This window comes from Strigops habroptila, chromosome 8 (assembly GCF_004027225.2).
Source record: "Strigops habroptila isolate Jane chromosome 8, bStrHab1.2.pri, whole genome shotgun sequence".
Lineage (NCBI taxonomy): Eukaryota > Metazoa > Chordata > Aves > Psittaciformes > Psittacidae > Strigops > Strigops habroptila.
The window spans coordinates 30,726,322-30,739,007 of NC_044284.2; the positions used below are offsets into that span (position 1 = coordinate 30,726,322).

The window sequence follows — 12,686 nt, forward strand, 5'->3', positions numbered from 1 at the left end:
ATATAAACTTCCATGTGACTCTATATGAAAAAAACCCCAAACAAACCCGACCTGTGAAAATTAGGTCAGACCCAACATTATCCTAATTTATCTTCCATTTCTGCTACTGAATAACACAAGGTGCCTTGAAGGGATGAACAAGATCTTGTCTCACTGTGCCTATTTATGCCATATTGATCATTACATTCAGTCCTTTCTCAGACCCTAATATTTAGATGCAGTCTGACAACTAAAATTATGAATCTGAAAACCTCAGTGTATGAATCAGGCTTTTTAACACTTCGCATAGAGTACAGCAAATGCATCCCAAATCCTGCCTAGGCAGTGGATACTGCTGCAATAAAAACAATAATAATTACATTTACTAAGGCAAAGAGAAGCAAAAAATAGAAGTCCATTTCCATGAAGTAACGAAGGGTACAATAAAAGCCAGTTATTTGGCATGTCTACTTCCCCATGGAAACACTGGAAAAGTGAAAACCCTCTGCTGAAATAAAAGCAGTCTGTATGAAAGGAATAATTTCTTTTGACAACCTGTGGGCATCCCTGCAATTTGGGGCTGCTGTTGTGCGGGCTGCTCATCCCTGGACATGGCATACTGGTTCCAGTGGAGTTTGGCGTGGATGGGCAAAGCCACACACACAGGCTTATGTGTCTGATTACTGAGGCTTGAGGCATGCCCATCTATTCCAAACAAAACCTAACACAAACACTAGGCTAAATGTATTTAGCTTATGAGTCCGTTACGGAGGCAAGTATCCTTTTGTTAATCACATAGATGTGCAGTGTGTGTAACAGTGATGTGGGGATCTTCCAGAGACCAGCACAGTGAGAATAATAATACAGTGGGGACTGCTAAGAAAAGGCGATGTCAAAAGAAGACACCCAAGAGATGAAAAAAACCTTGTGGTGCCTAAGGCAATGTTCCAGGAGGTTTGTGCCAGAAAAGCAAGTGGTTTCCCTACCCTGGCATGTTGCTCCTGTTCCAGCCATAGCCCTTCTCTGCATATGCAGGATGAAACCACCCGGTTACCCACCTCAGGGCTGGGGCTGAGGTTGGATGGTGTCTTCATCTCTCGCTGAGTTTCCAGGGTTCACTTGGGTTTCGTATGCTTTTCTGGTTGGGGCAAATTTTAGAAGTGAAGAGACTAAACAATATCCTGTGCTTGCTTTTGGGGCAGGGAGTGCATTTGTTTTCAAGATTAGGGGATCTCTAGTTCACTGCTGCTTTACAACATCTGTGTGAATAGTCCTTGTCCCTCTGACCTCCATATATCTTCTAATGTAGTTTAGTAATTGACAAGGATCAGATGTTTCCCTAATAAATAGATTTCTCACTACTTAAATAATGGCCAAAGCACAGAAATATGAGAAGAACCTCAAAGGAAGTGCTCAGCATTTTGTAGTCTCTCGTCATGAGATCATTTTCAGTGATTTCTTCAGTATACTGCTTCCAGATAGTGTTCACTAACTAGGGTTTGGAAGATACTTTTATGGCATTACACAGTATGGCATTGCTCAGTAGTTTGCATTTTGTCCTTTGCATTGCAACTGTTTGTGGCATTTAGTGGGTTATAACTGATACCAACCAATGTCATAGAAATTATTTCTGACAGCATTGTTATAGAAGCCATAGGATGATACCAATAATCACTGCAAGACTAAATAACTGTTTAATAAAAATGTTTTATATAAAATGCATGTAGAAAAATTACAATCTTTACATGTTACCACAACCTACATCCACAAATAAAAATTCGCTACATTCACCATTCAACATAAAGTGAGATGAAAAGTATGATTCAGGGTGCAAATGTACAAACAGAAGTTGCTATATCTTTCCATTTGTCTTCAAATGTGTCCTGTATGATATTGCTTGATAATCTCCCCCCAGGATAATATCCAGCAAACATGTCTTTTGATTGTTCAGAAATAAAACAGGATTATTTGGTGTGATTCCTATTGCGTTATGCTCTGCAGGCAGAGACCAATAATATGTATATTTAGATAAAAAAGGTAATACCAGGGAGCATTCCCCAAGCAACAGCAGGCATGGTGTTATATACCAAGAGCTGAGGAAAGAACGTGGAGCAAAAAAATCTATGTATAATAGACAGTTTGTCTTAGCATCAGCTGCAAGTTCATGGAGTCCCCACTGGTTTCCTTCCAGTCCTTTCTAGCAGCCACAACTCCTACATTACACAAATTGGTCTTAGCCATAGGGAGGGCTTCTGAGTCTAAGCTGCCACCAGTAAACCCAAAATACTTTTTCACAGTTCAAATAAAATTTCTTTCAAATAAGCACCTAAATTAACATTTTTTAAAAAATCAACTTTTTAATATAATAAGTTGCTAAAAACCCCCTCAAACCTGATAACATGGGTCAATCCTGCTCTGAGATCAAAAAGCCTGGTCTGTTTGCAAGGAGAACCTACAGAAGTCATAAATAGAGTAGACATCCAGATATGTAGAGAACGGTTTTGTTCTCCCCAGCTTTTTCTGGGCAGGCAGACAATTTCTGAATTACATGCTGAAATCAGAAAGAAAACTGTAGAAAAATTTTCTGTTTTCTGTTGAAACATGCTTTGAGAATGAGGCAAACTGAAGTGTTCCGGTAAAAGATGAATTTCACATATTTGATTACCACTGAAAACAGTACGTGTGACACTATCTTAGAACAGTAGGCAAAGTCAAACCCCATCATTTTAGGCTTATGGCAGTGTGTTACTTCACCTGTCAAAAGGAGAGTGTTCCTGAAATTCTTCTCTTGCTGCTCAAACACAGGTATTTAAATGAATTGGTGTACCTGCTTTTCTCAATGACAAATACTGGGGCTTGTGTCTATTCATATCCTCTTGTCGACAAAGTAGCAAGATGAATGATGCATGTTTACTCATTGAGGCCCATATGCAAGGGCTGTACAGTGATTTAATTACCAGAATGTGGTGGTGAATGTGAGGGATCCCACAGCAACCTTTGTGTATTAAAAAAATAGACAGCCAGACTTTTTCTTAGCATCATTCTGTTGATGTAAAGTAACTTTTGCAGAACAAGCATCTCCCTTTCCCTCCATTTATTTTTTTTTTTTCACTTTCACCTTCTTTTTTCCCCAATTTTCTCTGCATCTGGGCAAAACGCAAACTGGTATCTCTCCACTGACAATGCTGTGCATGTGTTGATTTATGCTACTTGACTTCTGCTGTGCATCTAGCCCACAGCTTACACTTGCAAATCTTTTTCCGTTATTTTTTTTATATAAAATAGTCTGACTCATAGAGTTAAAAAATACAGTGACCATTTAAAAAAAAAAATTATGGTTAAAAAGAAAATAACAAAAATTTTCCACCCATTCCTAAAAATAAAATAAAATCAAAACAGCATTGCCTAAATATGCAGGTCTTGTTTAAGTATAGATAGTTGTGTCTGTTTTCCTCAAAATATTAGTAATCAGGGTGTGTTATACTGCATTACATCCTACCAAATACAGGCCAGTACAAATAAATGTGGAAGAACCATGTCATGCTTAATTTGTGGCAAATGTCTCATAAAATTCAGTATTTACAGAAAAACACCTCTTTTTTTTCTGCATCAAGTACTTGTTGTCAACAAGTGTAACAGCAAGTACATTACTGAACCTATTGGAAGCCTGGTGAAATCTTTGCAGCACAGCAATTAAGTAAATAGGCACTATTGTAATGTGCTGATCAAAATACTGATTAATTTCAAAACCTCTTCTGTGCCATTTCGACAGTTGGTTTTATGTACAATATCCTGATTAAGACAGGCTAATGTGTTTACTCAAGCCATGATCCTGAAAACTGCTTAAGCACATATTTGATTTCAAGCATGTAAATACCCTGATTTAGTCAGACTGTTCATGTACTTAGAATTGATTAGTTGCTTAAGTGCTTAGACGAGATGAAGATGTGCAGTTTGAATTTCTGATGGCCTTTCAACTTTTGTAAAACTCAGGTTCAAACAAAAACTTCCAGAGTAATTACACAGGCATCTGGGAAGCAGTGCTTGCAAAGGCTTCTTGCAGGAGCTGAGATATTCAAGATGGGATCCCAGTGGAGATCACGAATAAAATTTGATGCCCGGTCTCAACCTTGAGTAACCAAATCCGGAGCATCCTCCATCCCACCTGCAGCAGCTAAGCTGGTGTTGAACACCTCTGTGGAGATGGTGGTGAGCACTTACCTGCCTAGGGGTTTGGCCAAAGGTATCATCTGTGGTGTGACATCCTTGCGTGTTCCCAGCCTGGCTGGGCAGCGAGCTGTGGAGCCTGCACAAAGCATCACCATCCGCCACTGCTGCTCCTTCCTGGCTGGTGGGAGAGTATTTGGCACAGTCAGACTTTGCAATGAGTGAGCTAAGAAAGGGGAGTCTGGTATTGCCAGTATTGCTACAGTGTTTGCTTATTATTCCCTGGTTTAGAGAATTTTAAGCTGATCCTGACAAGGAAAATTGGCACCTTTGGAGCATGATTTTCATCATTTAACCGATCAGAAAGGCTCCAAAAAAACTTGCTTCTTTGTCCATGTCAACTATATCACCATTACTGACAGAGACAAAAATCCTGTCTTCTTTTTTCAGCTGAAACACTCCTCCTTGGTAGATGGAATAAAGTCCATATTCCGCCTTTTTCGACCAGCAGCTTGTTCTTGCACTTTTCATGAGCATAATGGGCTCTGGGTAATTAGTCAGTTTGTAAACATATTGCACAAGCTGTTTGGGATTCCTGATTTGTGCCAAAAAATCTGAATCCTCATTCTCATTTTCACGGAAACGAAAATAAATTTGTGAGTAGATGTAATAAAAGCCCGTTTGGGGTATCACTAACTCGCCATTTCTCAGCTCCACATTGTAAAGGAAAGAGTGGCCTTTCCTTGATGATTCCCAGTTGCTTATTTTTTGTCCGCTCCCTTTTCTGGCCAAGGAATCTACTTGAGAAAAAAAGAGAGAAAATGTTAAATTACTTCCCAGATAGTGAAGCCAGGTGTCTGCTAGTCGAGGTGTCTAGTTTTTAATAAGAAAGTAGGGAAATCTGCTCTTCCAAGTGGTTCCTTAGGTCCATTCTCACAACAATCTGAAGGTCCAGAAGCAAGCTGTTTAGCTTTATGTGGAAATTCACATGGACTACCTTTATCTATAATTTTTGTGACCCGCAAATAGAAGAAAAATCATTATGTTGTTACTTAGTAACAAAGTTAAAAGATCAATTTGTGTCTGATACCCTCCAAAGCTGCAGAAACCCTACCAAGCCTTTCATTAATATGGCCTGAATGTCAAGTCCCTCCTGTCTCTGTCTCGTATTTCTAATAGGTCTGTCACCATAGCAGCTGGGACTCGCACAACTAACAGAAGGAAATTAAAGGAAAGAGGAAAACTTAATATTAGGAAGAATAATAATTTTTTCCCCCCCTAATGAAGGTTCCAGAAGAAAGGTTAGGAAGGTACCCAGAGAGAACAGGCTTTCTCCTATTCTGCAAGAATTAGCTGAAAAAAAACATTGTCTGGGACAAGAAGACTTTAATGATCTGTTTCTTACTGCTAACTCAATGCAAGTATTAAAAAGGCTATATAAGCATGAGGCTAGCAATGAGAGAGTAATTTCTGTGATCTTTAACTGTTTTTAAAGGATTTTTCTTACTGCCTGGGGACAGGGAACTCTTCCTATTGCTGTTGCCTGTCAGATGCGCTGCGATCCTGTTGATGGGGCTGAGTGGCTGCTGCCTGTCAGTGTGCGGCAGCGTCAGGGTTCTTTCAGCTACAGAAAGATGAGAAAAGGAAACTTGCATTAGAAGCAAGAATGTTAGAAAGCACATCTGTCCCCTTTGACCCAATTTTAAGGAATAGGTATGTCCTTTTTTTAATTGACTAAATCATAGACTGAATGCTGTACATTGACTAATATGGCCCAAATTTCTCTTTTGCTTTTGCTCTCCTTGAAATGTCTTTATATGCCTCTTTGTTCTCCTTTTTCTCATCTCCCAGCCCCTAAATTACCTATAGACAAATTAAAATAACACATAGTACCAAATTCTCACATTCATGATCAGCATTTTTAATGGTTAAGCATTCGTAATCCTTACACCAAATTTCTACTTGGAAGTTGTAATGCTTTCACTCAGCATGTTTAGGGCTGTCCAAGCTTCAGCAACGCTATTCCTTAACTGATCTATGTATACGGCAGTTCAGTGTTGCTTGTTTCCAGGAGAGCAGACTGTTTAAACAGCCCCGTGAGACTGAGGTCTAGAAGCTGAGTCTTCAGCGTCCCCCTTGGTTACCTTGCTCTAACCACTAATCATCAGTGCCAGTCCAAGATCTTAAGTGGTTTTTGCACTTTTTATAAGTTGTCACTATATATCAGGTGCCACTAGCTGCAACTGTTTGCCACAGATAATGAAAATATTATAATACCGTTGACTGCAGATATGTTTTCCTCGTAGCTTCTTGACATTATCTGCCAACAAATACAGAGAAAACAAATTAGTACAGAAACTGATGGGTTCAGGAAAAAGACAGTCCAATGCAACTCATGAATAAAGGGTATTATGGATTTGATCAACAAGCAAATAAAAAAGGCCTACTAATTTCTTATAATAAAGTATTTCTATGTTTACATCTTATATGTAATGAAATACATGGGAAAACATTTTCAAGAGAGCTCAGCCATCTGGGCTTTAGGTCTATTGGAAAATTTGACCCTCATGCTTTTCTCAAATAAGAAGAGATACAGTTTGCAAGCACCGGGTTTCATTTACAGAATACTTGACATTGTGCACTTCTGTGGGATCTTAGCTCTGAGAAATCAAATTTCATTTCTTTTTATACCCCTGTGTGAGGTCTTCAGTCAGCATATCTTTGTGCATTCCCCTTTTTTCTGACTGTTAGCTGACTGCTGAAACAAACTGGTTTGGTCACCAACAGTGGTGCAGCTGCAGCAAGCATGCTGATGGTTTGCAATGATTTATCTGGGTGACTAACACAGGCCCCATACTGCCACTTACTGATGGGTTCTGCCTTCCCTTCCCCTCCTTTCCTTTACCTTCCCTTCCTGTCATATTATTATAACTATTATAATAATTTATGATTTCTGGCACCCAGGCTATCTTTCTTTTAAGCAATCAGGGAGCTAGTAGGTATATTAGATGTCTAAATGTCCACCAAACAAAACAATGTTTTCTTTATGCCAAGTTCAGGGACATCACTGGTAGAATTTCCACTGAAGGAGCCAAGACCTCTGAATACAAATAGAGGATCTATTTTGGGCTGTAAGATGTGCTAGGTAAGTTGCAGCCACAAACAAATTTTTATGGATGAGCTTTTTTTATGTGCTGGGTATGGGATTTTGAAAAACACTCCAGAAGATTTTAGCCCTTCTGATTTTTCAGCCAGACTTATTTTCTTCTCCGTAGCCAAAATTGTATGTATTGTGTGTAAGTCATGCAGGAGATGGTGTTCTTGGAACACTGAGCTGGGAAGACGCTGTGCTTGATGCTGCGTGCTTGCTTGCTTTTTCCTCTCCAGTACATTACAGAGCTCATGACCAGACCATTCCTCCAGCACTTTTTTACCTCTCCCTGTGTAACATTTCATCTCATTTTCTCATGCCAGTCTCCCTGTATTTCTGAAGAGGGAGTGACACCTCTGCTAGCACTATGATCTGTATGGCCAGGTAGAAAACAAGCTCAAATCAAACGCTTCTGAGGTATTTCAGACAAGCCAAGCTGTCACTGAATTTTATGTAGTAAAAACCAACTGTCTTTGCTTTATTTCCTGAACGCGGTGAAACCACTGTCATGGGTCATTTTGGCTTCAGTGCAAGCACTCTGCAGCTGAAGCTGTGGCTTGACTATTGTTCTGCAGCAAAACAACCCAAGACCCCCCACCTTTATCCTGCTATTAGGATTCTTTGAATTGTAGTATCACCAAGCATATCACTAAGTTTAAGTGTGTCGGTTCCCAAATACCTTTTTAATTAATTTTCCTAGGTGCCACTTTACTTGCCAGCAGGGATCAGCCACTCTGTCTTCACTTTCAATTAGATCCAAGTTTTGGATGAAATCTCCGATTTCCTCCCCGGTGAGACAAGCAATGTTGCTTTTGGAGTATGTGTCCTGGAGCTGCAGCAGAAGGGAAAGCCAGGAGTTTTCACCTGTGATATGCTTGCAGATGTTCAGCTGTGGTATGTCACTAAATTTACTACCCTTAGGAACATGCTTTCTTTTCTTTAAAGCATTTGTTAGTATGGTGCAAGTTATGACTATATAGGCAGCACGAGTAATTCATCCTGATTTTATAGAATTATTTAACTAGATGGAATATCTAATATGCAAAAACATACGTTATCTCCATGGACATAAATCTGGTATCCAGCACACATCTAAATAAGCTTTGTGAAATTTCAATATCCAAATCACTAATGTTGTGAGTTCTTTTATTTCTCTAGAAAACTTGTATTTTGCGCAAGGGATTTTTCTTCAAAATTATTGAAATGAAAACCAGACCTTGAAAGTATTTTCTATTCTGCCTTTTTAGCCAATGCCATTTACAATCCAGGCTTTTGCTGCTATATGTCCATACCATATCCTCCCCATATCCAGCCTGGAGTATCTCTGAAACTGTATTTGACCTCATAGTTCCGAACAAAGTCCAGACAACAGAAATTACATTTGCGTCCATATAAAATACTGAGTGCTTGTGATATGCGCCTATGTCTACATCTTCTAGTCACAGAGAAAACAGATTTTTTTTCTGATAAATTAGTTTGAAGAGAGTGCAAAACACATGTTGACTCCATGTGAATCTGACTGGTCGAATTTGTATCATAGCAGGAAGCTTTTCCCAAGCTCTGTGGCCTCACACATAACTCCAGCTGGCGCTGTTGTTTAACGTACAAGCTGCGCTGCTGCCAGCAGTGATCAGCTCCTGTCTGCTTTGAACCCGGCAGTGGCTGCTGCGTCAGCTATAGACTAGTAAAGCTTCCTGCCCCAGGACTGTACTACAGGAGCTTGGAAGAAACAGCGATCGGCAATAAGCATTTAGACGGACTTCTGGTTGTAACATTTACATTTCACTCTTCTCATGTTAAAGGCATTTGGTCTGGTTTGCTAAACAGATATATGTATTCTGCAAGTACCAGTTTCAGCTGTCCTTGAGACTGGGGGATTGAAAGCAACAAATAGTCACTTCCTCCTTCACACTCCAAGCTTTTCCTGGAAACAAAGGCGTTTATGGAAAGATTTCCCACTCCAGGAGGATTAGGAGAATTGACCCATACTACCCTGCAAGTCCTACCTGGCTGAACAGCACCTTCAGTTTGCTGCAGCAGATTGCACTAAGCGTCATCTATTACTTGAAATGATTTTGTAGGCATCAGAGTGAAATAAGGCATCCACAAAAAGTGTTTGTGAAGTTTTCTGTCTTTGCTGAGTATATTCTTAAATCAGTTTTCTTGTTTCAAGAACTCAGAGTGGTTAAAATTATGTTCTTCTTAAGGTAAAACTGCACTTACAACTAAGGGCTTTGACAGATTTAACTATACTTCCATAACAAAGTAGTTTGATGAGTTAAAAAACACCCAAACATATGTGAGCAGTTGAGTTGTTTATTCTCTTATCAGATTTGCTACAGCTCACCTCTGAGCTTTGCCCTCCAATCTGTAAGCAAACAGTTCTGGACCTCTGCCTTCTCTTTACCTGAATACTTTTCCCCCAGACAGATTTATTATCCTGGCACTAGAACAGTATTTTGCATGGATTTTGAAATCCTCAGGGAATGCAACCTTGTATCAGCACCATATGGTACTGAAGGATAGGTATTTCTGTTGTATGGGTGGAGAAAGCCAGGCATCAGGGTACTGTAAGACTTACTCAAATGAGGTTTATCTGTAGCACTGAAGTCTGAAGATGCAAGTCCTGCAGGAATGCTATCTTGTAAACCTTCTCTCCTATTCTAGTAGTGTGTGGACTATGTTTTCAAAACAGAAGGAAGTCTAAGGGTATTTTTTTTGCAGCCCTGTATCCTGAAGCATAATGAACTTTATTGTGCTCGTTGTCTCAGCACTTCCTCCCAAAGCAAAATGGTTAAACAAATGGTCATATTTGTAGTTAGACTACGAGAAAAAAAAAAACCTGCTAGTTCTACATTATTCTTTTTGCAAAGATAAACATATCTGTTGTCTCTTCAGCCATAGCCATTTGGTGAAGGTGTAGAAATGCCAATATTATGAACAATAAAGGGAAGAAAAATGGGCACACAAAAATTGCAGTTTGCCTTTTGAGATTTATCCCAAATGCACCATGTGGATATGGGGTAGCAGACTGTGTTTCTAGGTAAGCTTTTTCCTTGTTCATTGTGGCAGATGGCACAGGCAGGAATATGTGCTTAAGATACTCCCTCCAGAGCTAGCAACCTTGCTTAGTAGCCCAGCAGACCTTTGGTGGTTACAGATTTAGCTTTCACACTAAATGCAGGCTTATTCAGAACCAGCTGCATTTTGGGCAAGTATCAATAGACGTGGTTGTGTCCCAGGTGTACGTGTTTGAATACAAGGAAAGGAAAGATAAGCATGGTTACTAATTACTGAAAATTGGCAAGCTTGTTAAGCAAAGGACTCTGAACCGTATGCACGAATTGTTGAGAATGCATTTATATATTTTTCTCCATTAGCAGTATTATGTAATCTGATTTCATAAAATCAAAACATTTCTGTGACTCCCCCATTTCACCAAATATGGGACAGCCACAGCTATAAACTCAGCAGGAAAATCCATTTTGGACATTTCCGAAGTATGAGCATTGCCTCATATTGTAGAACACTATACACCCTTTAATATTTGCTTCACAGAGCACTTTGACATCTCGGAAGACTGCACCTATTAACTTTGCTGTGGAATAAACTCGCAGGTAACATATTTTACATTTGTGTGATACTTCCTGAAGTAACTACAGTACACAGGGGCGTTGGAACTAGAGGATCTTTAAGGTCCCTTCCAACGCAAACCACAGCAGGACAGTAAATTTTGAGCAAGACACGCAGGGAAACCTTGAGGACTATGGGGTCAATGAAAAGCAGGAGCACACGCATAAAAGGCTCACGGGGCTATCAAGTAAATATAATTTTCTTGCAATACAAATGATCTTTTGCAGGAATAGGAAAGGGTTAAGCGGTAGTTAGCAGGCTTGAAGAATGGCTGCAAGGAGACCAAGGCATCTAGACTATACAATGGGCACTCTACAAGTCATTCTGAGGAATTCAGTGGTGTTTGCTGCCTGGATCAAGTTTCTTTGGGATTAGTCACTGACTTAAAACTATGTATTTTTCCTGAAGAAGGCATTTAAAAGGCACCTCAGCTTTTCTTAGTCTTTTGTCCGTGTTGCCTACATGAATATTCAGCTGATGGAGGCTGCTGTTGTCCTCCCAGCGCTACCAACGTCTCTGCAGCACAGTGGGATGCGGTAGCAGATTCGGCGCGCTGATAAAGAGTACATTCTCTACTTCCCTGCAAAAATGCGTTACTTAAAAAAGCAAAAACTTTTAAATTGTTCTTCCCCGGCGTGCACCCCCGGGCCCAAGGAAAGCCCGCACAAAGGGAAGGCTCATGCAGCTCGGAGCTCTTTGTCTGTGGACTGTGGGCTCTGGGCTGGGCTGTGCCCTGAACAAACACTTGGAGGCTGCCGGCGGCTCCGCTCCCACCGCCGAGAGCGCAGCGCGACCCTGCGCCGGCTTCTGCACGGAGCAGGGACACGCCGTTGTCTGTCCTTCCTTTCCTTCGCCAGACAGAAAGGGAGAAAGCGGAGTCCCCCCCAGTTGCCTGTCCCCACCGACCTGTTTGAGCTCATTGGTGAAGTAGAGGAAGGTGACGGCCACGCAGACGGACTGCAGGAGCACGGCGGCGACGAGCACAGCCGCGCAAGTCTGCGCGGGGCTGGGGCCGGCCGCGGGCAGCATCATGGCCAGGCACGGCTCGCCTGAGGCTCCCGAGCGGCGGCGGGGCGGGGAGGACCGGGCCGGGCAGAGCCGGGCTGGGGTCTCACCCGCCTCTGTCCCGCGGCGAAGTGCGGCCCCCGCCAGCCCGCCCGCCGCACTCCCCGCCCCGGCTGCCCGCCTCCCGGCAGCCCCGGCCCCGCGGGGCTGAACAGAGCGGCCGGACCCCGCCTCTCCGCTCTCCGCCCCGGCCTATCCCGCCGGGTGCTGAGGGTGCGGGTGCTGCCGGACGCCTGCAGCTCCTGCCTGTACCTCCCGCCTGTACCCCCCCGAAGTGGGGCGTCATTGCTCAGCCGTCACACCGCAGAGCGTTTCTGGGCAAGCTTTCTGAGCGGTCGCCGCCAGGGAATGGTGGAAATAGAATTTTTTAGGAGATTCAGGCTCTGGTTAAGGGTACGGAGAGGCCCACCTTTGTCTGACACCGCAGCTTCGCCCGCAGAGCTGGTGTATGGCAGAAAGGCACTAAGTACCTTTTGGGCTTCCGTTATCATGAACTCACCTTTAGGTTTAGTTGGTTGATTTTCAAACCTCTAAGACTCCTCGCAAACTGTTTTCCAAACTGTTGAATCCAGGTAGTTGTTTTCCAAAGGCATGTGTGTGATTTAGAATGTGTCCATTAAGTTTCCCTGTGGTTTTGGCACCTTCTCGCACAGACTGTGGACAGTAAGCAACTTCAGAATTATCTGTAGAT

At 41.8% G+C, this 12,686-nt stretch overlaps 1 protein-coding gene across 2 annotated transcripts; it reads right to left on the reverse strand.

Moving 5' to 3' along the window:
- Positions 1-1,666: 1,666 nt before the first annotated feature.
- TNFSF10 (TNF superfamily member 10) lies at positions 1,667-12,245 on the reverse strand. 2 transcript variants are annotated; one of them, XM_030495106.1, is made up of 5 exons: positions 11,837-12,245; positions 7,977-8,129; positions 6,424-6,466; positions 5,654-5,770; positions 1,667-4,943 (listed from the first exon to the last, which is right to left on the reverse strand). In XM_030495106.1, the coding sequence occupies exons 1-5, from the start codon at positions 11,960-11,962 to the stop codon at positions 4,498-4,500; spliced, it is 885 nt and encodes a 294-aa protein (XP_030350966.1). In that variant the 5' UTR covers positions 11,963-12,245; the 3' UTR covers positions 1,667-4,497. The 2 variants fall into 2 exon arrangements, with proteins under 2 accessions (XP_030350966.1, XP_030350965.1); XM_030495105.1 differs by having other exon boundaries at positions 1,667-4,946; positions 11,837-12,115.
- Between the last annotated feature and the right edge of the window lie 441 nt (positions 12,246-12,686).